General features: G+C 49.9%; 4 protein-coding genes across 4 annotated transcripts; 2 read left to right on the forward strand and 2 right to left on the reverse strand.

Annotated features, from left to right (window-relative positions):
• Positions 1-2,972: 2,972 nt before the first annotated feature.
• UCRPA7_1770 (putative calcofluor white hypersensitive protein) lies at positions 2,973-3,664 on the forward strand (the record flags this gene model as incomplete). The annotated part of the gene is made up of 3 exons (XM_007914349.1): positions 2,973-3,084; positions 3,173-3,276; positions 3,497-3,664. The coding sequence occupies 3 exons, from the start codon at positions 2,973-2,975 to the stop codon at positions 3,662-3,664; spliced, it is 384 nt and encodes a 127-aa protein (XP_007912540.1).
• Positions 3,665-3,925: 261 nt separating this feature from the next.
• Positions 3,926-6,826, reverse strand: UCRPA7_1771 (putative pre-mrna-splicing factor prp1 protein; the record flags this gene model as incomplete). The annotated part of the gene is made up of 1 exon (XM_007914350.1): positions 3,926-6,826. One exon carries the CDS (start codon positions 6,824-6,826, stop codon positions 3,926-3,928), a length of 2,901 nt encoding a protein of 966 aa, XP_007912541.1.
• A 7,351-nt stretch (positions 6,827-14,177) lies between these two features.
• On the reverse strand, positions 14,178-15,465 carry UCRPA7_1772 (putative integral membrane protein duf92 protein; the record flags this gene model as incomplete). Its single annotated transcript, XM_007914351.1, has 3 exons — positions 14,178-15,079; positions 15,140-15,221; positions 15,349-15,465. The coding sequence occupies 3 exons, from the start codon at positions 15,463-15,465 to the stop codon at positions 14,178-14,180; spliced, it is 1,101 nt and encodes a 366-aa protein (XP_007912542.1).
• Positions 15,466-20,514: 5,049 nt separating this feature from the next.
• Positions 20,515-22,246, forward strand: UCRPA7_1773 (putative iron transport multicopper oxidase fet3 protein; the record flags this gene model as incomplete). The annotated part of the gene is made up of 3 exons (XM_007914352.1): positions 20,515-20,847; positions 20,902-21,047; positions 21,103-22,246. The coding sequence occupies 3 exons, from the start codon at positions 20,515-20,517 to the stop codon at positions 22,244-22,246; spliced, it is 1,623 nt and encodes a 540-aa protein (XP_007912543.1).
• Between the last annotated feature and the right edge of the window lie 2,397 nt (positions 22,247-24,643).

A 24,643-nucleotide genomic window follows, 5' to 3' on the forward strand; every position in this document is an offset into this window, starting at 1 on the left:
AGATAAGATATTAACGGAAAATTGACAATGATCACTTGAGAATCACTGATGACAGAAGCGATATTCAGTAACTGGGTATCGAAGGCGTATATTATATTATCCTACTCTTTGGAAGGAGTTGTGTCTGGTTCGGCCGGACCGCTATGGTCCAGCCCCTGCCAGCTATCATCCCAGCCTTTGTTCTTATCAACAGCCGTTCTCGTCTGGCCACTATTCACCATCCCTTTCACATCGCTCCAGTATTCCAATCTCCTTATTTCTTCATCTCCATGCTTGATAGCCGCTTTCAAGTTCTCCGCCTTGCGGCGCAGTTCTGCCGTATCGTGTTCCTTTTGATCCTTGACAGCGTGATCATATGCTTCTGTAAGTTTCGTTAAAAGAACCCTTCGCGATGCTTGGAAAACAAATATTGCCATAATCTCATGCATTTCCTTCTCGAGCTCCGCCAGCTCGTCGGTGTTATGCACGAGGTAACTCTCCACCGCCTCGATCTTCTCGCGATCAATGCGCGAGATCCGTAGGACTTCCATTAACATATCAAGGTCCTCAATATCCATTTTCGCTATTTCAATTTCCGTCGAGATGCGAGACATCTGACTCATGCTTGCTTTGCCCGTGACACGGCTGCTGGCTCTACTAGTTCTGCTAGGACTCCGGTCGAGCTGCGAGGCCGGTTGCACGCTGAAGTACTGCGTGTTGAGGAGATGAGGGTCCGTCAGCTTGACCGATTCCCTCTTTATTCGCTTTCGAATCCACGCACGTCTCCTTACGAACGAGTTCCACCAGCTTGGGCCGTGCCAGGAGAATTTCTTGGAAAACATGAAGGAGTACTCCCAGCCGTTCTCGTCGACGCCCTCGTCATGATTTACCCTCCAATCCGGCCAGACCCATTCCCAACTAGGATCTGGGACTTGTGCTGTATTTGTGTCCGTCGGGCTCGGCTTGTGGGCATAATTCGTCCATGGTGGTGGATCGAGGTTCCCTAAAGCTTTGGAGGAGAATAAGGGGAGGCCGCAGAGAAAGCCACCTCGTTCGTTTTCGTAAAGTATGTCAATTGCTGATTCGGGTGACGCAGGCTTCTTTCGACTATGTTGCCGCAGGATCACAGGCTGTCGATCTAGTGGTGTTGGCTCTGCTGGCCCGTTAACAACTGCCGTCTCGTGTAGGAGGTCCAATATGATTTACCTTCTACCTGAACGGATGGTCCTTTTTTAAGAGATGACGACGACCTGCCCCTCGAGGACTTGGAAGACTTTGAAGACTTTGAGGACGCACGGTCAACGGAGAGTCTTGGCGACTGCGTAGGTGTTCGGCGAGACGTGGACGGTCCAGGCTCAGGACTGGGTGGATTCGCTGAGGGGCTTGAGGCTCGACCTTCTCCAGACTCTGGGGACAAGGCTCGGGACGTGGCAGCGGACGCCGAGTGGTCGACGAGGGTGATTTCATGATCATAGTCATCGTCTTTCAGCCCCGGAACTCTGCGCGAGCTGCGTGTCTTGATCTTGGGCATGGCAGCTAAAGCAGAGCTTCAGCATAGCGAAAAGAGCTTCCGAGTAGTAGTAAACATGCAGAGACTTGTAGGTTTGAAACGGAAGCTAAGGTTGCTCGGGCAGAGTTGGTTCAAACAGTAGCCTTGCCTGGCCAGAGGGTGAAGAGTATTTAGTAGTGGGCTTCCGCCTAGATGACGAAGTTGGTTGGGAAAGCCACCAAGTGGGCAGTGCCTAGCCGGCGCGTTGCCGAAGGTGGGACACGATCACGACAGCGATTTCAGCACAGACATTGGGTCGCATACAACAGCAGCTTCTGCGGGTAGTAGAAATTGGTGCAGACGAGACGAAAGAAGATGATGGAAAAGAATGAAGCGATTCCGAAATCTCACAATGTGTTCGTCCGCCAACAGAGCTCTTCAGAAGCGAGTGACGAAGCTTGCTACGAGACTGCTAGACTTACAGGCGATCGATCAGGTTAGGGATTCTTTACAGGGAAGGTAAGCTAATGCATTCTTGATCCTGGCCTAGAAATTTTGGGGAAGGGCCGATGATGTAATGCTGGCAGGTGGAGATCATACCTCCCTCCCCAACTGAGCTCAGCACACGATGCAATTCAATGTCTTAGTAGTTGCTAACACTGAAGCTTAACAATTCTGCAAACAAAATTGAAGTGGAGAACAGAGACACTGTTATAGGTATATATATATATATATATATATTGCTGCAGTTATCTAAGCGTACGGCTACTGAGATAGAAGAAGTAAGGTCTTGCGTGTGGGCTACTGGCTTCGACTTGAAGTGGCCAAGAGAGACAAGATTCTGAACCTGCTTCGTTAGGTAATCTGAAGAGCAACGGACGGCCATGGCATGGTTAATAGGAGCATTTTCCATTCTTCACCTGAACCGACATCGTCAAGATGAGCTTTCAGCCCAGGTCAGATGCAATTCCACCAACTCTGCACTCTGCCAATGGTTCAATCGGAAAGCGCCTCAATGTTAGCCAGGGGCGGGGGTCTAGCAATGCTGGAATCTGGAATCGAGCAACGGGTGACCTGTGGAGACGCGGAGAGAGTGGATTCGGCAGGTAAGAGCAGAGAAAAAGCTAGGCTCGCTAGGGCATTTTTGGACCGCACTGGGCCAGGCCCCGCTGTACGCTACGTCATGTATTTCATGTATTCCGTATACCACCGGATGTAGCAGTAACAGGAGCGAATGAGGCACACCACATGTCACTTCTCTCAGACTGCCATCTCCTGGTCACTCGGTGCGTCGCATACCTACGTACCGGGCCTGCCTCCTTATAATAAATCATGCCATCCATCCATTCCGTTACCATCCAGTAATAAACCTTCCCTTCCTACCTCCTCCAACCCCTCCTTCGCATCTTTGACAAGTGAAACGAACGACAATTGCAACATCACAAAAACCATAACACGACCAACACTCATCTCGCCTATCCCCATTTCCTACCCCAAAAGCAAAATGTCGCGATCTCGAGCTCCCCTCGTCCTCGGCCTGACCGCCGTTGGTGGTGTTGGATACTACCTCTACAACTCGGGCGGTAACGCCAAGGCAGCGGAGAAGCAATTCGAGGGTCCGTACACTCCTGTCATGCCACGCCCCGGCCACAGATGCCATGTTGTCAATTGACCTGCATACTGACACACTCTTGCGCATCACAGCCGACGTCCACAAGGTCTCTGCCAAGGTCAAGGGCGAGGCGCCTCGCTTCGAGAAGGATGCCGAGAAGTTTGGAGCCAACGCCGGAGCCAAAGTCGACTCTGCCGTAAGTTCCTATGCCAATGCCGCCGCCGCTCGCAGAAGCAGCAGCAGAAGAAGCAGCAGCAGCCCCCTCGTCGCACTGATGGAGGACCCTACTACTCCTACTCCTACTACTGCTACTCCTACTACTCCTACACACCCGGTTGACATGCACTTCTCGACATCCGACTCCCCCTTCAAGAACACCTGGCTAATGATTTCGTGATTGCCTTGCGCGCGTACAGGTTGCCAAGACGAACGCTGAATTCTCAAAGGCGAAGAGCGAGGCCGAGGCCTATGCGAAGGAGGCTAAGGCCAACGCCCTGAAAAAGGTGGATGACTTCGACCGCACCGTCGAGAAGGACGTTTCCAAGGCGAAGAGCGGTATCTCGAGCTGGTTCGGCGGAAAATAAGCGTTCAATGTGATATCCCAACTCAACGTGTTTTTGACTCTTGTTGTTATATCATCTGTACAGGGACCGGGGAAATTCTTTCGACAATGCATCCATACTTGAGGCACGAATAGTCTACTTGAGGAATCGAAACTGATAGTTTTGACCACTGTTCTGAACACTATTGAATGATGTCCCTCTAGCCGTTTTATTATAACAAATCTCCTGAGTGACCTAGCTATCTTTACAGTTGACGCCTTGCTTAAAACAACCAACAACTTCTCAGTTCGGCAGTGACGCCGTGACTAGCTTTAATATCTCCTCAACGCTCTTCTTCGAGTTCTTCGGATCCTTCGCGATCGGTTGCCAGTACTCGCCGTGCCGAGGGTCATTCGAAATGCACTTTGAGATCACATCTTCCCGCTTCTCATCCGTGCCATGCTGTAGGAGGAATTTGTAATACCAAGCCCAGGTGTCACCCATGTCACCATCCAATATCAGGGCCTTCTCGAACCAATTTTGAGCACGCTCGAGCTTGCGCTCGCCCCAGAAAATTCTCGCGACAGCAACGAAGAGAATTGGGTCATTCTCAACCTCCTTGATCGCTTGCAGACTGAGCGGCTTGCGCTGGGTTCGGGGCTCGAGATGCCAGATACGTTCGCTCCACAACAGACCGCTCTTAGGCATTTGACGTAGTGCTGTTGCCATTAGGTTCTTCGCTTGGGGAAGGTTGCCGGCGCGTCTCTCAACCCGGATGAGCTCACACCACAGCTCAGGAGACTTTGGTATAGCTTGGCGTGCTCGGTCTAGGACACTGCGTGCTTTGACAACAGCGCCTGCACGTTCTTCCAGGCGGGAATAGAGCAACCAAAGCGGTACGGACGAAGGTACGGCTTTGACGCCTGTGCTGTACGCTTCTCTTGCCTGACGTATCTCGTCGAGATGTTCGTAAATTTGCCCCTTTATCATCCACAACTTTGGCGCCGCGGGGAAGAGTTCGAGAGCTTCCTGGACGAGATGGAGAGCAGCGTCGCTGTTGTCAAGCTGCCGTTCGAATGCAACGCTTCTCATCCAGACGCGATCTGTCGGCGCGTTCTGCCGGGCTGTCTTCAGCAGTTCGCGCGCCTGGTCTGTGAAGCCATGATCAGCTTCCAGCTTGACAGCCGCAAGCCAAATGTCTTCGTTGTTTGGATTTTGGTTGAAAGCACGACCCAGCACCTTTCTTGCCTCGTCGAGCTCTCCAACCAGTAGCCTCTCCTTGGCAAGCATCATCCAGAGGACTTCACTGTGTGGGCAAGCTTCAACGGCCTTCTCGAGAACTTGCCATAGAGCTTCTTTGGTGCCATGATTTCGCTCAAGATCTACAGCAGCGAGCCATAGCGTCCGGCTGTTGACAAATACCCGGAGTGCATAGGCATAGATGGCTCGTGCGGTCTCATACTTGCCACGACCAATACTCATCCTAGCATCCTCCATCCACGTGTCCTTGCGGTCATCATCTTCGTCTAATCCGAAACCAAGAGTTTCTCTGATGATGTTGCCGCAAGTAATGATGGCACCTTCGTCTTCGCACTTCTCGGCCTCAGCAATCCATTCTTCTCGTTTGGGCATAGCAGACTCTTTGGCCAGGACTTGTACAGCACGCTTCATGAGATTGACCTTGGTACCCTGCCCCATCTGTTCCAGTAGTCTGGCACCAGCAATCCAAATCTCGTGGGAGGTAGGGATGGCTTTACGAGCAGCGTCGATAACCTTCTTCGCATTCTCTGGTGTTTCAAGGCGCGCAAGCGCCAGCCAAAGGTCAACCGATGCCGGGATCAGTTGAGTTGCCTTCGCAAGGAGTAATCTGGCGTCCTCGGGATCCTCTTCTAGATTAACGGCTTCCTTCCACAGGGCTTCTGACTCTGGAATATGGTCTAGGGCGTGTCGGATAACCTTCTTCTTCGACCGCGGGTCAGACTCCAGCTTCATTGCTTCCACCCACAAGCGCACTGATCGCGTGTTGGATTTGATGGCTTCTGCGGCGATAATCTTGGCATTACGACTATCATTGAGTCGAATGTTTTCCAACCACACATCTTCGCTCTTTGGACAATTTTTGCAACCCCGAGCAATGATGTTGCGGGCGGCAACCATTTTGCCAGCAAGTTCTTCAACTCGAGCGGCGGCAATCCATCCCGGCGCATTTGTAGGGTTAGTTTCCACCGCTGATTTGAGTAGTTTCCGTGCAAAGTCAACATCTCCTACGCTGACTTGGCTCACGTCTCCAACCTTGGCCAAGTTCGTCAGGTAACCCTTAGGGTCCACACTTGTAGAGGTGCCCACGGTGGTCGCAGTACCGCTGCTCTGGGAAGCTTGATCAAGCCTTGCCTGGAGCACTTTGTCTCGCGCGGCACCAATCTTCGCAAAGTTTGTCATGCCGCCATCCTTCGCGTCGCCACCAGCACCGTCCTCTACAATAGTCGTACCAAATTCTCCCGATGAACTCGCAGCGGCGATCACACTATCTGGAACGGCATAGAATCGCTGATGTCGGGCCTCTCGTTCTCGCTTTGTCTTTCCGGTCATGTCTTTGACATCCGGGAGATTTGCCCACTCTTCGTCGGTGACCGTGCCGAGGGCTCGTTTCAAATCTGCAAATTGCTGCTGGATCTTCGGATTTTTGCGCTCATACTCGTCGCGTTCGGCTTGCTCGCGGGCTTCCCTGTAGGTAGAAACATATTGGTCGGTACTCTGCTCATCTATCATCACAAACGATAAACCATATGCTTTGAGAAGTGTATGTAGGAGCGGTATGGGAGCATGCGAGGGCTGTGTAAGAAATAAAGATGCGACTAACCTTTGCTTCTGGCGACGCCTTGCCATTTTATCATCTACCTCCTGCCAGATGCGGTCCGCTTCCTCGTCGTCTTTCTCATATATACCGCCTGCAAACAGTCCCGTTTCGTTGTCCGGGTCCTGGTACCTGCCATCATCTTCGTCGTCGCCTGCAACATCTTTCCCATCCGTGAGACCGAGTTGCGCAGATCTTTTCGCGACGGCAGCTTTGATCTGGTCTTCACTGGGACCTTCACGGGCCGGTCCAAGATCGGATCTGGTTGTGAAACCAGTTGCACCTCGACCAAGACCGGCGACATAGTTCTCAGGTGCCGGCTGGCTGAGAAAATCGCGTCGACTTGCCATGTTGGGAGGGCGGCCGCGTTGATGTAGAAAGTCGAAATCCAGCTACCTAGAGCTCATGTTGCCTCCAAAATTCGGGATGTTCTGGATGACGGGCAACAGCTAGACTGATTGTGATTGGCTAGCCGGATCAATAGCAGGCCCGTACCCCGAAATGCGCCATTGTCCCTCCTGGAGCTTTGCCCCCGCATCCCACCGGAGAGAATGCGAGGACTTGTCCGGTGGGAGAGATTCTTCTGCAACTGCCAAAGTAGCCCAAGTGTAGTGGAGATCTCACGACTATCACTGACTCTGATGGGTGAATCCTCTGGCAGCGTATCGGCAGATGGCAAAGCTGTCATGGGGCAATAGCCCCCGAGGAAGTCCTCCAAAATATTCCCCTCCCTTCTCCTCATCAGGCTGATGACGAGGCTGCTGCTACCCGGGAAGAATCTCCGGAGGCTCAGCTTTATTTCACTGTCATAGTCTCTGTAGACCATCTCCTTGATTCTTCGCATCATGCGTGTAATATTGAATCTAGGGCAAGCTCAGATACGCCCTGATAGCAACCCTGTTTCCAAGATGTCCAATCCGCAAGCTGCCTTTTCGCACACCACTTTCCACGGTCCCTCTACATTGTCGATCCGTCGAAACACAATCTCTAAGGTGACGCTCCAAACTCAACTTGATCTGCTGAAGAGCACGGGACGTTATGACTGTTTCAAGCTGAAGTGGCACCCTGTCTACGATGATAAGAGATATTGGCCCGTCCCACCTCACTTGTTCTGGGATAGTGACTTGGCAAAGTGGATGGAAGGTGCTTGCTATTTCCTGAATGAAACTTATGATGAAGGCATAGACGAGGCAGTTAGGCATATCGTGAGCACGATACGCAGCGCTCAGCAAGAAGATGGCTACCTTAACCTCCATTATATCGTGGTTGAACCAGATAAGAGATGGACAAACCTCCGAGATATGCATGAGATGTTAGTTACATCGATTTAGTATAAGTTCCAGTTCACTAAAAACATACAGGTACAATTGTGGCCATCTCATAGAGGCAGCTCTCGCACATTACGACCATTACAAAAACAAGGATCTGCTGGAGGTCATGGAGAAATACGTCAGTCTAATCCACAAGGAATTTGGCCGTGGACCGAAGCAGCGCAAAGGCTATCCAGGGCACCCGGAGATAGAGCTTGCCCTTCTTCGTTTGTATAAGTCTACTGGCAATCATGAGGCCTACGAGCTGGCTCGCTTCTTTCTCGAAGAGCGGGGAAACCCAACTGGTCAAGATGGGAAGCACTACTACGACTGGGAAATGGAGCTCCGTGGCGAAAGCCCATGGAAGCGACCTAATTCCTACCCAATGTCTCAGGACTACTGGTACTGTCAAGCTCATGCTCCCATCCTAGAGCAACAAACAGTCGAGGGACATGCGGTTCGAGCGATGTATCTATTGACCGCTGTGGCTGATCTTGTGGCCCTCGATTGGAAAGATGGGAAACAGCCCCTACCAAAAGCTGCGGAGTGGTTCACCGCCCTGAAGCGCCTGTGGGACAATATGGTTGATGAGAAAATGTACCTCACCGGCGGCATCGGTGCGATTGCGCAATGGGAAGGGTTTGGCATAAACTACTTCCTGCCGCAAGGCACTGATGAGGGAGGCTGCTACGCTGAAACATGCGCCTCTATTGGTGTTATGATGCTTGCAGAACGTCTGCTCGAGCTACACCTCAATGCTCGCTACGCAGATATCATGGAACTGTGCCTTTACAACAATGTCATGACAGCTATGAGCTTGAATGGCAAAGGATTCACATATGAGAACCAACTGGCGAGCTCGCATAAAAATAAGAGCATCAGAGAGGAATGGTTTGAATGCTCCTGTTGTCCGCCAAACGTGACCAGACTTTTTGGCAGTCTCGGAGGATACCTGTGGCATTTCGGCAGCAAAGGCCGAGAGGCTTTCATAAATGTGCATCTATACACGACAGCCAAACTCGCGTTTGAAGTTGAGGGCACAGGTATAACTTTAGAACAGAAGTCTAATTGGCCATGGGAGGGCAACGTAATGTTTCAATTATCTGCCCCCGAGACTGTCCAAACGACAGTAAAACTCAGAATTCCGGGCTGGGCTCAGGGAAAGTTTGTCTTGACCCCATCATCAAGGTCTGCAAAGATCGAAGGCGGCTACCTTACTCTCGATCCTGTATATACGGTCGCAAATCCCGCTTTCTCTTTGGTTATTCAAGGCTTCGAGCCTCGATATATCGCGCCGCACCCCTACACCAATCAGCGGACCTTGACACTCGCTCGGGGACCTATTGTCTACTGTGTCGAGGATGTTGATAACCCATGGGAGAAGGATCATTTCAAAAATATTGCTATCAAGGAGGATGCTTTGGTACATGAAGAGCAGCAATTCTTTGAGCAGCAAGACGAACCCTATGTCGCCTTGAAGACTGTTGGCTTACAGAGGTCACTTGACCAATGGAAGAGCAAGCCATCTGGTGAAGAGCCGGGAGCTAGCTCTCTACCTATCCGATTTTCTTCAGAGATAGACCTCATCTTCGTACCTTATTACTTCAGGGCAAATAGAGGCGGAAATGGACATATGCGGGTCGGCTTGCTCCGAGCTTAACTAAGTAACAGATAGCCTCAAGAAGGGGCAACAAAATCTGGAGCAGTGTTGCATATTCACCTCCAACTGATTTGACATTAGAGACCTAGTGATAGTTGTAGAAAGAATATTGTTTAAATTTATCCCGTACCGTCATCGGTGAAAGATCTGAGAATCGACTCGCGGTTAGACTAGGTAATGAAGCAAGCTTTATGTCCATTTAGCGCATCAATGAGAGTCCCCAATCCCCAGATTTCTCCGCGCTTGTATGACAACCCCTGTCTTCTCCTCACCTCGGCCCCTCATTAATCTTTCTCTCGTGACAACTCTCCAACTCAACTGACTTCACGTTGCTCTTTTTCAATCAACGTTGGAATCTACCGTTACTGTCATGCACCTACTTAAGTCGAATCTCAGCAGATTGGACTCATGAGACAGCTACGGCTACAGAGGTCTCAGCCTCTTATAGCCTTGATTATCCCATATATGATTTGAAAGGACTGTCTCCAGCGAACGGCCATGGATCCTGTCGTTGAGGAAACGGCCGTCGAGAAATTCCAATGTGGCCAATGCTCAAGCAATTTCAAGAGACCAGAACATCTTAAACGCCACCAGCGGATACACGATGCCGGTAGGCGCTTCACTTGCACTTTTTGCTCCAAGAGCTTTGCTCGAAGGTATGTCTGCTGGGCTAGAACGAGCCTATGTCGCATCATGAAAGAGATGTTTTGAGGAAATGTATCGTACATACTCACTTGCCCTAGTGATATCCTTGCACGGCACTCATCTATTCACACTCATCCAGCTCGATTAGCTGAGCCGCCTCCAGGCCAGAATGGGCCGCGAAAGCGTGCATGTGTTGAATGTGCGAAATCACGAGAAAAGTGTACGAAGGGACAGCCTTGCTCACGTTGCTCCTTACGATCCCTTTTGTGCACGTACCCAACCCCGCAACGACGGAAGCGCCGCAGTATTCTCAGGCATGATGAGAGATTTGGAAGCATCTCCAGTGAGGATGAGGTCCAGGACATCGATGCCCCCCCGAATCCGACCAATACTGATGTTAATTTTGTTGCTGATGGTTCCCCCAATCACGGAAATATGCCGAGTACTACAGTCGCTCTAGATCGTGTAGACTCTATTTCCACTTCTCGCCAGCATGTCGCAGGTGATGATTTCGCGAGTTTTAGCCTTACTACAGGGACGGCAGCGGAGCCTACCACAAGTACAACCGATGTTCCATACAACCCAGCGCATGGCACCGATACGCAAGCTAATATTGTACCGTACTCAGCTACTAATAGGCTCCAAGATGCAACGCCATACCCAATGTTTACCGTTCCCATGGGCACTCCTATAAATCAAAGTATGAGCCTAGAAGCAAGCAGCCTTGCTGAGTTTGGCTATAATACCGATGTATATGATCAGTCTCTTGACTTCCCCATTAATTGGCTCCCAGCCAATGACGAGATCGATATCGACTACACATCCATTCTAGGCTTGGGTATCAGTTCCATGGAGCTCTTCCCTGACGGCGTCGACTTCTCGAATGTACTTCCACCTCCCCAAGACGTCGCCTCTTTAAGTCCACATAGTGCTGGGTCAGAATTACGAGTTGCCTTAGAAGGTACGCCGTACCCAAGCTCCAATTCAGGGACTACGCCTGGACGTTCAATATCGACTACATCGCATCATTCACGGAGTCTAGAATCCGGTCGTGCTAGTCCAGGGGGCCTCTATGCAACAAGCACAAATGGGGCTCGTGTCCCTTGCACGGTACGATCGAGGCGCCCTGCTGCTGTGATTTACGGTGCCAAGCCACTGCCGACCGTTTCCAGCGATGTAGCTTTGAGGAGAAATACCAGCCAGAATAAGGGTCGGCACGCTTTCCGAGATCTTTCTTACTTGACACCAAGTACAACAGAACTGGAAGCTACGAAGTTGCTAAAGCTCGAAACCTACGAGACTATGATCCATCATTTCGATCGCATCTGTCTCAAGCATGATGGTGTCTATCCTTCATTCTCCCAATCCGTATTCCCGCTCAAGCACCATATGGATCTCTTCATACACCTCTACTTCGAATATTTCAACCCAATACTACCAATTCTCCATAACCAGTTGTTTGATATCAACAAGTCATGGCAGTTGGCCCTTGCTGTCGCTACCATTGGTTGTCAGTATACTCAAACTCAAGATTTTTCCGAGTATATTCCCCCCTTGCATGAGTTTCTAAGGAGAGTAATCAATACTGAAACGGAAAATCGTGCTCATTTGTCAACGAGTCTAGAGATGGTTCAAACATGCTTTCTTGGTCACGTCGGACTCTCATACTATGGGATATCGGAGCAGGTATCGAAGGCAAGAAGCAGGCAGAGCCTTCTATGCGACCTGGTACACAGTGCTGGGCTTTTGGAACCAACCTCGGTGGAAATCATTGCCGACCAGGATAATATTCGTGTCAACGATAGCTCAGATCCAAGAATTTCTTTGGAGCATCAGTGGAAACGCTGGGTCGAAGCAGAAACCAAACGTCGTGTAGGCTATGCAATTTGGGTATGTATTCTTTGTAAATATCCGTCCCTCAAAAGCTTTACTCATAAACTCTAGCTACTTGATTGCATGGCAGTCTATCACTTCGAGTCGAAGCCTTTGATGTCTCTCGAGATGGCCAAGGCCGATCTCCCGCAAGACGCATTGTGGGATGCACCAGGATTTGCTGAGTGGGCAGATCTAGCCAAGAAATATGACCGTATGTCATTAGTCAATTTTGATTTTTAAGAGTTATTCCTTCTTATTCCATGTTCCGCTTTCGTGTATAGAATCGGTTTGCTTGAAATTTTAAATCAAAGAGGCATTATTGTGTGGGAGGCGATCGCCCACTATTTATATATGGCTAACGTTATGTAGGAAATCCTTCACTAGCCGTGGCCGTCCAGACACTCTTCATTGATAAAACTCTGAAGACGGATCTTGGCGAGTATAGCCGCATTCTCACCCTGCATGGCGTTTATAGCGAGCTATTTCAGGTCAAAGCCTACTTTAGCCGCGGGTTATCGTTCTGGACCCCATCAGCCCAACGTATGCCACATGAAGTGAGGGCAGGCGTGCGTTCTGAGCCGTCTATACCTGAGCAGCCATCTCGCAAGGGGTTGCCCGAGAACCCGGCATTTGCAAGCTGGAGAAACGCCAGCCTAGACTGTGTTGATGTCCTTCACTGGGCTGCAAATGGGAAGATAGCGCAGCTGGCGGGAGCTGAGCATCCAACTGTGATGCATCTACATATGTCTCGTGTAGTTCTTCTTAGTCCACACGGAAGTATTCGGAAGCTTGCGCTATCCATCGCGTCGTTAGCTCAAGTGAGCGTCCTGGAAATACCTCTTCCAAGCAGGGAAGATGGTCGGGAGGCTGAGCGTGAGATCCTGCAATGGGCTCAACGGGACGAGGTACCCCCTATGGTTCTGTCTTCATCAACAATTCACTGACTTGCTCATGTAGCATAAAGCGAGATTGTGCGTCCTTCACTGTGGGTGCTTCCTGTGGCACATCAGACGGTATTCCAAGATGGCGTTCTACGAGCCGGCTTCGGTGTTCCTGGCCATATTAACCCTCTGGGCGTACAGCTCGTATGCCTCTCGTGCATCTCCAAGACAAATACGGCAGGATTTAAATACCAGTGAGAATGAAACTAGGAGCGGGAGCGCTTCTAGACGGAATAGTCCCGGGACTGAAGCACAAAATCGTGGCATTGGATATTATGGGGACAGGTATAACGGTCCTGTGCGGCAATCGCCAGAGTCGATGCGAACCCGCGAGTCGCAAGTCACTGTCCAGCCGTCGCCAGGGTCGACTCTGACAATGGACGATGAGCCGACATTTATCCGTCTGGATCGTCCGAACGATGATGAGATGGTACAACTATTTGTACGATCAGGCAAGCCATCCGTCATGCGAGCACATATCACTGGAGTGGGCGACATTTGCTCGCCAAAGGGGCCAACTAGAATTTTAAGGGAAGGCAGAAAGATATTGAACGCAATATCTATAGCTTGGGGTCGTACTAGGGAATATGTCTCCATATTGGAGGCTGTTGAAAAGGCGACCATGAACATGTCAAACCCTCCTTAGTATCGCGAGCAACGATAATAATTAGCAACATAACATTGAATATCCGCTGGAAGTTGGTCTTGAATTCATTTATATGGTCACTATCGCTCAGCCGAAGCTGTGAATAGATACAGCGTTACGAACACTCTGGTCAGTTACTTTGTCACCTCTGCAGTATTAATCCTTATAGTAGACAAAGAACTTGGCAGTTCCGTGGCATAACGATGAGTAAATAGAATAGTAGAGAAGATAAAAAAAAGGAAGAAAAAAACAACGTGCAACACCAGGGATTCGCTGGTCGTCACCGACCCAACTACTAGTCTGGCGTTCAGCAGCTTGATTAAGGCAGAGCGGACGGGATGCCATATTTTCTACTGACTATGGTCGCACGTATTTGTCTTTCTTGTTGTCCTGGATTATAAGCCGCAGTCAAAGGCCAGAAACGTGCATGCTTTGCGGCCATGGTGCGTGGTGCACCTCAAAAATGATGATTCACTGACCGACTTGATACCTTCGATTCGTTATTATTCTCATGCCTCTAAATAAGACCTCAGCATTAAAACTATGTTACAGACAGGATAGTAATCATGTTGATTGCAGCCGAGGTACGAGAGGCTCAAGAAGTTCGCGGCATTATCGAATTGTTCAAAGAGCAAGGATGCTCTCAGGGGCGATACCCCAATACCATGCCGCAACTCCCATCGCGCCCATGCTCATACTGAAAGCCATCAAGAAGTTCACGTCGTTATTGTCCAGCAAATCCCATCCACTCTCCACGATCCTAGTGGGCTTCTCGTCGCCAAAACTTGGCTTCCTATGCTTATCCTTGGCACTGTACTTATCAGTGTCATGGTCTTCGAACACAGTGGCGTCGGTCTTTTCTACAGCGTTCTTGCCCTCTCCACCCAGTAAGGCTGCCTTGATCTCCGCTCTTCTCGCATGATGCTCAGCATTACTAGAACTGACACCGGCGCTTGCAGGCGGTGACGAGACCAAGACGCGGACACCGCCTTCGCCTTCTACGATCTTTCCGCTTCGCACGTCCTTCACACTGCGCTGGAACATGCCGCCGAGGAAGCTATCTACCAAGCTTCCCAGAGCACCCCACAATGTGAGTCCAATCATCAGCACATTTCGCTGCTGCTGTGTCCACGGGCTACCACCGGCCACCTTCCCCGCTGTCTGCTCGTTGCATAGGGGCAGAAACAAGACGGCCGACACGACAAGAATCATGCTACCCAGCAAGCCGGCAGCTAAGCCCGTCAACGTGACGCCGCCGTTGGTTCCGGGAGGCACCTTTCGTAATGTGGGGGATGTGATCAGGCGAGGGTAGCCCTTCGCTAGGATACCAAGCTCCGAGGAGAACGTATCGGCGGCTACGCATGCATAGTTCGCAATGATGCCAATGACAAGCAGATCGCCGCCCCAAGAATAGCAAAAGGAGCCGGAGGGCAGTTCTTGTCGTTCGACGATAGCTTGCTTGCGTTGGTGGAGTTGATATGCGTGTAGGAGGCTCAAGACGGAGGCGACAATCGAATTGGCAAACACTGTGGGACATCCTTCGTTAGCTCAATCACAGAAGAGAAGATGTAATGTATAGCACACACCTTGAACGTGGGTTCGCGGCCCTTCACCGCCGGCTGTGCCCTTTGAGGGCATCGTCAATTTTGCCTTGACATCCTCCTTTACCTGTAGATGGTATTGTTAGCTAGGAGTATCTGGAGCTCGATCGCGGGGTAGCTCCAACATGAGTAACTCGTGTGCCAGCGAGAAAGAAAACGCATAGCAGAACAAAAGGCATATTCCACGGATGAACTGCATGAGCAATGGCCGTCAAAGTCGCTGCGACGATGCCAGCAGGTGTCAACGACTTCTTGGAATAAGCACGGTAGACCAGTGCTAGGGTCGCCGGAATGGCAATCGCAGGCTTCATGATGCTGTCTTGGTGCCAGTGACGGCTGGGGCTTGGGTTTGGATGATGTCGGATTTGGGTCGCTCAGGCTCTAGATATCTTCTAGGCCCTCGACGCTGTTTGGTTTTCAAAAATGCTTGAAGCGGCCGCCTTCAGGGAATATACCCATTTCGAGATCTGTGGTTGCAGGTCGGGAAGTTCGCAGTCGCTAAAGCTCTACGCCGCAAAGCTGACATCAGCGGGTAAATTGCCTGGTGTGGAGCTCTTGGACAGGGGACTTGTCAAACGTGTCACGGGGAGTCAAGACCATGGAATCATCATTATTTAAGTCAAGCTGCTCAACCTGCGCAAATTGCCATTCCAATTTAACAAGATCAAATACTTAATGGAAGTTTCACGCTTGGAAAGATGCGTGTCGTAAATTTCAGTATATCGATGCTCATGAGGTAAACCAGTGCCATTTGAGGCATTGGCATAGCTTGCCTAGGAAGCATGCACAAGTCATTCCTCTTCATCCTTTGCGAAGCCCAGTGCTTGTGTTGCCAGCTACTTCTTGACATCTTATCTTGATAGACCGGATGATGTGCATAGTTCGCCCCTCAACTTGCTAACTTGTCTGACAAAACAGTATACCTATTTCCGGCTGAAATGCACTAACACTGACTGATAAAACCTGGTAATCGACTGGAAGTCAGCACTGTTAACAATAAGAAAACCTTGTGGATATTGATGTACACCTCCGCCAGGGTAATAGTTATTAATTCTAAGTAGGAATCATGGCTTTTCAGACAAAGGACTTGCTCCTTTTGTCAAGACCAGGGGGGGTACAGAAATAATCAGAATCTTCAAAGCCCCAATCAAGTATTCCCAACCCTGAGTTTCTGGTAATTCACCTTGCTAAAATAACATTTATTACCCTAGCGGAGGTGTACTTTTGCTGGTAGGCATATTGCGTTCACCACTTGCTGACTCATAACCTCTCATCTGAACTCTACCCGTCTTCATCATCCGATGAAGAGCACTTCGCTTCGAAGTGTATGCTCGCAGCTCGAGCCAAGGAAGCCCAAATAGAGTAAGACAGCAACTGTCGCGATGACGGCCGATGTGAGAACGTTCGAAACCTTCTCGCCAGTCTCTGTATACCTTCCTGTATCGAATTGCTGTTACTGCCCAAGGCATTCACAACGGTCATGTCGAGCGATTTCCTATGACGGATAGATGGAGCTCTGGCAATGCATGCCATACCTTGTGACTTTTGCCACGCTTCTGAGCTTTCGGTGACATGCGCCAGCCTTGGGAGGTCGATAGTATGTTCGTCTCTCGTGTAAGGTCGCACAATCGGCCTTCCCGTCGAGGCTTGTCTTGCTCAAATGACCAAACGAAACCACCACATCAACACATCGCAACCGCCCATATGAGAGATCAAGTGACTTGATGATCGCAATATTCCAAGGCCATGAGAGAATACACCAATCCATTTGAATGGTATTCATGCCTGCCGGGTCCTGAAAACCAACATCGCAACCCGTGAAGGCATGCTGGTAACATGATACAGCATAATAATTGATATTCTCTTTCATAGCGTCTCCCGTTAGTCCACCTTCATATTGAAAAATGTCAGATAAACAATATACTGGTGCAGTTGTTGCCGAATACCGTTCGTCGGGCGAAGCCATCCATATTTCGCAGTAACTGGCATCTATAAGCCATGGCTCTCGTTGAAGCAGAGGTCTGGAGGATACTAATGCAATGCGGACAGCCAACAATAGACCCAATCCACAACTATGACACCCAAATATAAACAAGGCTGCGGTGTCTCCCTTCCCTGTAATGTACCGACCCGAATTTCGTGACTTTTATATTAACAATCCTTTCGCCTGGGTTGGAGATAACGAAAATATATTGTATGGGGTTCGGGAAGAGCATTTCAAGCTTTTCGGCTTAATGCAACAGATACATGAGCAACACAACATCTACAGGTTTCACCGTCTGAGGCTAAGGCAAGCAGCCGAGAAGTGCCGTCCGAAACTCGACAACCACTGGAGCGATGGTCCTTGCAATATCCAGGCTCAACCGTAATCATTTCGATGTCCATTTCAAGCAGGACTGGTGCCTCTCAAGCTGGTCTTCTCTTGGCTACAACCATACGCACACGGCTTGCGATGTGAGCCACCGCCATTCCTCGTATTCAGAAGGCTACTTCACCTACGTTCTATAACCCGTGGCTTACTCTGTACGATTGAGAAGTCTCCACAATATGCTCGAAAATATATGTACGTCCTAGAAATGGCGGCCATGTTGCGGATGAGACGACACCTTCGGTCCCTGTGTCTGTTCGATAGTCTGATCTGCGTGCCCCGCATCACTGCAGCTTCTCAGTTCTGAATTGCTTATCTTCATATGCAGGTCGAGCCAACAGCATCTCACGGTCATCGCGTATAGATGCAAAATACCTAATGTTGAGTGAGGTAGGTGGGCTCACCTCACCGATACGGGCCAAGCTGCAGCCCAAGGCCGAGGGGGATTCGCGCAATGATGTCACGTACTTTGCCCAGTCTTATGTCAATGATAGAAGAGCAACTTGACAAAACTAGGTGCAAAGCAATGGCCGTCACTGGCTGCACTACGGACCCAGGGCTGCATTTCCCGCGCCATAGCGTGGGCTTCCCCCCGGAACTTATGCATCAAAATTCCTGATGGCGCCGTAAGGGTCCAACACGAACCGCCATTCGGCCTTGCTCACGGCAAGCTCGATGGCTGTCCCGAATGAACTGTCGTTGCATCTGACAGTTCCAGAAATCATTTCCTTGTGTTCATCGTATGAATTACATAACAAATAGCAGGCATGGCAATCCAAGCCCCTTCCTATATTAATGCTCCGAGAATTATGTTTCCGATTGTTGTGCGAAACATGTCTCAAATTATTCTTGATCCGCTCCCAGCTCGGGCTGATGAGACCATGGAAATCGTTGTCGTGATACCGAGCGCCGCAGCTGAGCCACATGAAAGGCAGCCTGATCTAACCCTCCTCCTTTGCTTGTCTGTTGATATTCGAGAAAAAATGCCACATCCACCGGGAAACTTCAGAGAAGGTGCCCTGATCAAGTCTGACGCCAGGTCGATCTGACTGAGCGATATAATGCAACTCGCCTGCGGGTACAGGGTTTCTCGGTGATGTTGGAGCAGTCCAGCAGGTAGGATCTCAATTGTCAGGTTACTGATTGGCCTCTCGGTATTCAGCCCATTGGTGTCGGACATAGATTGGAGCTTGTCCCAAATAGCGGCGCGGATCGCCGCAAGATTCGACGCTATTTTCGGCAATCATGGCAGCTAGTCGCCTATTCACTCTCTTTCAACTTCACTCCTTGAATAGCATTATTCGCTGTCATTTTCCACCCTTAACCCTCCCAGTCAAGTCTTCTCCCGTTCAACTTGACGCTAGGTCGAGCACCCGGCGTGAACCGAAGCAAGGTGGCTCGATGGGTTCCTGCCGATCAAGTCGCTTGTCTTACAAGTTACCAAAGCATTGTACAGTAGTCACTTGCATACTCGGGCCAACTCCTCTTCACTTTCCCCAGCCCACCCCAGGCAAGCAGCTCCGCTCCGCTCGGATTTTTTTTGAAATGATGATGAACAACATTAACAAGCAGCAAGCCACACGTTATCGTGCGTTCACTCCATTGCGCGTGCATAGTTACACATCTGTGGGACGGGCGGTACTGAGCCCACCCGTGCAGAGGATCTCCCAGATGGAAACAAGCTTGTGATCCATTTATTTCTTGTTCTACACACCTAAGAGAAACAAGGCTCCAGCTTTGGGACGATTTGTGGCTCAAGCCTCTGTAGGCGCATTTGCTTCTTCTAACCCAACCCTTCAAAACAATCACGAGGTGCACGGCCGTTGCGCTGGTTACGAGCCGTTTAGAGCTGAGCACAGTGATAGAATGTAAAATCAATGACTCCAACATCTCTGTGAGTTCTCGGCTGAGGGAACAGCCAACTACGCCACGGCAGCCAAAATTGAATTCGGATGCTCTGTGGCTTCGTGGGCTGAAGATGCATGTGCTTTGCGTCTCCACGTCTTGAGGCTTCTTGTTTTTCTTCTTTCTTTCTTCTTGTGCTGCAGCCAAGACCGGGTTATTGTTCTGAACCTTGTGCAGACCTTAACCGTTCTCGAAAAGCTGTAAGATTGTGGCAACCTCGTGCAAATCATAACCATCCACGACCACTCCAAAGGATCCTCAACGGCAGCTACACCGTCTGCAGGCGGGATTTTGGGCTGACCACATGAGAGCCTTGTCTTCGGGCATGCAGTATGTAGAAATGTTGCCATTTCTCTGAGCAGTCTGCGATGACTCGTAAAGGAGAGATCTGTACTAGTGGTACATTGCATCTCTATGCTACCATCTCATGACCGGGATCAGGTTCCGTCAACCGATCACCTCCGGGGTGGTCTGTCTCGGAACAAGCTACTTGTGCGGGTGACCCTTGGGGCCTCGGGCAAACCCCTTCCCTTCTGTTATTTCCAAGCTCAGGGTCAGAGTAATGGAGGAGGAGATCCCACCCAACACGAAGCAAAGGCGTCTTACAACTGCACACATGCTAGTAAGCCAGAAGCTAGTGTACGAGTTTGCACGACGGACATCCGTCATGCAGCCACTCATTTCCCACCATCATGGATGCAACTCGCTCCCCAACTACATCCAGGGAAGCGCCATCGGCCATCTCAGCCTCCACATAACACTAGCCCGAAGTAGTAGTCGTTCTGATGACCATGAGCTCTGCGTTTGAGGCAAAGTCTCATATCGGAACCCGGCCACCTGGATTTGATATGGTCAAGTCACACTGCAAGCGCTTTTTGAGATGCTGCCCTTCCAGCTAGCCGTTAAAACCAGCAGAACTCCCGGCTCCATGTGTATGTAGGATGATGATCTCTTTCTTGTTTAGCTGATTCTTAATGTTCTGCTTGAGCATATACCCCTTTCGCGTCTCTTCATCTTAACTCTCGTTTCTTCACTCGTTCAGAGCTTTCCGTCCTTCTTCTGCATCTTTCATAGCCACGTCGGCGCCATGTTCACGTGCCGTGTCGCCCAGTTCCTGGCTCTTGCCAGCTCTGCCTGGGCAGGGGTCGTGACTTACAACTGGGATATCACATGGGTGAACGCTGCTCCAGATGGCTTCGCTAGGCCCGTTATCGGTATCAATGGACAATGGCCATGTCCAAAGATTGAGGCAACTGTTGGCGATACCATCGTTGTACACCTAAACAACAAGTTAGGCAATGAGACAACCGGCGTACACTTCCACGGAATTAACCAGATCTCTACCAACGAGATGGACGGCCCCAGCGGTGTTACGCAATGCCCAGTTCCTCCCGGGTCTTCCATCACATATAGCTTTTTGGTGAGCTTCATGTCTATCTGAAATGAAGGACACGATACTAATTTCAGATAATAGGCTGATGCTCCGGGAACATACTGGTATCACTCCCATAACATGGGTCAGTATCCGGATGGTCTCCGGGGGCCGTTAATTGTACATGACCCTCTTGATCCCTATGCTGGGAAATACGATGAAGAAGTGATCCTCACAGTCACGGACTGGTATGTCTATATTGTCTAACTAGACCTCACAAGACTTTCCCTAATGGTTCGACAGGTATCATAGTCAAACTATTGACCTTGTCCGAGCAATGTTCGTGACCAGCAATACCAACTTTCTCCCGCCGTTTCCAGACACTCTGCTCGTAAATGAGGGAGGCAGTCGAGACATTAAGTTTATCAAGGGCAAGACGTATCGCTTGCGAATTATCAGCTTTGCTGCATTTGCGTCGGCCTTCCTCCATTTTGACTCGCATAATATGCAAGTCATCATGAATGATGGCTCGTATGTCAAACAGACCCAAGCATATCAGCTTCGTATCGCTCCTGCCCAGCGGTATGACGTCCTTATCTCGGCTATTGACCGAGATCGCCGCAACTACCCGTATCTCTTCTCGCTGGATATCAACCGCGACTTCAAGAATGACCCGGCCCCGGTGTTCCCCCACAATGCTACCGGGTATCTGGTTATGGACGGCAAGACCAATAACACTGGCGTGGACGTTGTTGATGTCTGGCGTCCCGCTGACGATTCGCATTTCGCGCCATATAATGGTGCCGCTCAATTTAGTCCCGTTGCTCAAACCATCCAACTCGACTTCTCTTTCTGTTTAGATGATAATGGTTTGCCGCGTTCATGTTTCAATGGCTCTCCATACATACCGCAGAAGGTACCTACCTTATATACGGCTGCAACCACTGGCGATGACAATGCCAACCCCATTGTTTATGGGGCTGTTCACCCTTTCATTGCCAAACACAACGACGTAGTCGACATTGTCATCAATAATCTTGACGCGGCTATCCATCCATTCCATCTTCACGGGCACCAGTTTCAGGTGATAGATCGTCCTAGTAGCGGCGCGGGTAAGTGGTCAGGACGTGCCGGCGGCACTAAGAACCCGCCGATGAGGGATGTAGTCTCTGTGAATGCCAATTCATATGCTGTCTTGAGATTCAAGGCGGATAATCCAGGCGTCTTCCTGTTTCACTGCCACATTGAGTGGCACGTCGAGATGGGATTGACCGCCACCATCATTGAGGCCCCTGACCTTCTGAAAGGCCGCAAGTTTCCCCAGGACCATATAGACAATTGCAAAATCTTGGGCATTCCATATCAGGGAAATGCTGCTGGAAATACGGACAATTACACGGACACAACTGGTTTTATTACTGAGCCGGATCCGACGTACAACGGGTAAGTGGTCTCTGTTTTTTGTGGTAATTCCTGGGAAGGAGAGACTGACATGGCAATCAGCGCTTTGTACACTCCAGCACCAACACCTCGCTCTCGAGTGGTCAGAAAGAAGTTTTGATCTTCTATCCAGTTCATTTGGAGCACAAAGAGCCAGGGTTCATATTGGTTGGGGCATACTGCTCTCATGCATCATGATATGGAGTGAAGGAGCCTCTCTTATGAGCATTATAATGCAAGTAATCATATCGGGAAAAAACGAGTAATGGAAGGGATGGAAGATGCTATAATGTCCTGTTGATGACACCTGTATTTGAATGATCTTCATGAAAATGGCGTTTGCAAATAATATCGCTTTGCAAGGGACCTTGTGCGATGCTTATAGGATGATTGTGACAACCTGGAGCAAGGGCAAACTGTTCAAGCATTATGGCAGGCAAATCGCATTGAGGTCAGGCCATAACAAAAGCGAAGAGAAGGGGTCAAATTGAGCATACTTATATCCCAACTAAATACTACTCACTCCTTTCATCAACCACAAGACATGGCGAGTGAGAAACAAGCAAGGGCAACGTCTGAAAGAATTCTCCGACCTATGGCCCTAGGGCGCAGTAACGGCTCTCTGTGCGACCTCATCTCCTTGCTTAATGGTGGATGCTAAAGCTGGATATGCAGCTGCAGTATCAGATCCTGTGTCTCTCGGCGACTGTCGGGCGTGTCGCCAAATCGGTCAGAAATCGCAAGGTGACTGTAGGGATGAATCACCTCTATTGGGCTCTAACTGCCTCGCCGTCCGTCTTCTCCCAGCCGCTTCCTTTATCTGTGAGACATGGGCAGACACAAGTCTTAGCAACGGCGTGCAGGATTCGGGGACGGGCTGAGTATCAGGCAGGGCGCCATGGAGTGAAACACAAGCCACCATCGAATACCTCCGACTCCCAAGGGCTTTGTAAAGCTTAGACAAGATCATTGGTGATCTGTCATGGTGAGAGGTAAGATCCAAGGAGCGCAAACTGGGCCGCAGCAGAGGGATCCTCGAAGCGAGGTTGGAGAAAACGGCAGCGGACTCAACAACGGTCAGATCTCAAGGGAACCCTACAACCCATGCAATTGGCAAGCCGGTAATCCATCATGTATACAGAGAGTTGACGATGTCTGACGCTAATGAGGCACGACTAATAAGGGACGAGAGCGACACCACATCGATGACATCTGCGGTCAGGCATCCAGCAGCTAGATAATAAGCACGATATCTATGCCATGGCAGTGGGTATGACACAACATCAATCGTTCCTATCGTGATTGTGATGGCACAACCACATCAGCTTTCGCCGAGACCAATGCCTTGGCTACTAAATCCTTCAAAACGGTCGAGTAGGGCAACACCATCGTATCACACTTCTACTAGAGGTTCACCTTTCGAAATGCAGACAAGAATAAGTCGGCCGACATGGTACAGCGTTGACTGTACTTGGACGTTTCCACGCGGTCGGGCTCCATGAAGTGGCGTGCTGCCATGAAACGGGGCTCTGCGTGTCTTATTGAACACAGCCCGAAGAAGGAGAAGCTCCAATTAGAATCCTCTAGTAAACTGATGAACTGCTCCGACCCGAGCACTCGAGCGGGCGATGAGATGGATATCATGGCAGTGTTTTGTAAAAATATATTCTAACGCCTTATAATTTAACAGCATTAAACGTAACTCTTCTCAAGCTATTAGATGATTCATCACAGATGTACATCTATAGCATCAGTAAGGGAGTTCGATTAGAAAGGTGAGATACCATGAAGAAAGAGAACCTTCCAAGTGCAGTGTACGAAGGGAAACTTCTTCTGCTCACTCAGCTTCCCTCGTGTCGACGGTCTATGACCCTAGGCTCGGAGAGATAACCTCCCGCCTCGCCTGGTTAAAGTTCCAATGTATAGCAAAAACAAAGCCACACCTTTTGTCTCCTTGAGAGGTCGTTCATGCGTGCCAAGCAAATGTGGTTACAGGTGTAAGAACCGGACGTCCGGTCATTTGGGCTTCTCCTCGCAAGGAAGTGTAGCTGATGTAACCAAACACACAAGAACAGTGAGTTATTCAAGCAGAAGATAACGTACCAGTTGGTGGTATGTGATATTCCATAATCTACCCAAAGGCATCCCTGACTTCGGGAAACGCCGACAAAGGCCTTTTAAAATATGTGTCGAACGGCCTGCGGGCATATGACAAGGAGCGTTTTTTATCTGTCAATCTCGGCAATACCGCAGGACACACAGTTGGAGGCGATTTATAGCGGCGAGCTGGACGAAAAAAAAGGCAGAACAGAGCTCCAAATCGAGGTTTTGGTCACAACATCGCAAGAAGATGCTGCTAGCCCGAAGCCTTAGTAGCGCTGACTGATGAAATATGAAACGTGCA

Source organism: Phaeoacremonium minimum (assembly GCF_000392275.1).
Source record: "Phaeoacremonium minimum UCRPA7 unplaced genomic scaffold PA7_03_scaffold_132, whole genome shotgun sequence".
Classification (NCBI taxonomy): Eukaryota; Fungi; Ascomycota; class Sordariomycetes; order Togniniales; family Togniniaceae; genus Phaeoacremonium; species Phaeoacremonium minimum.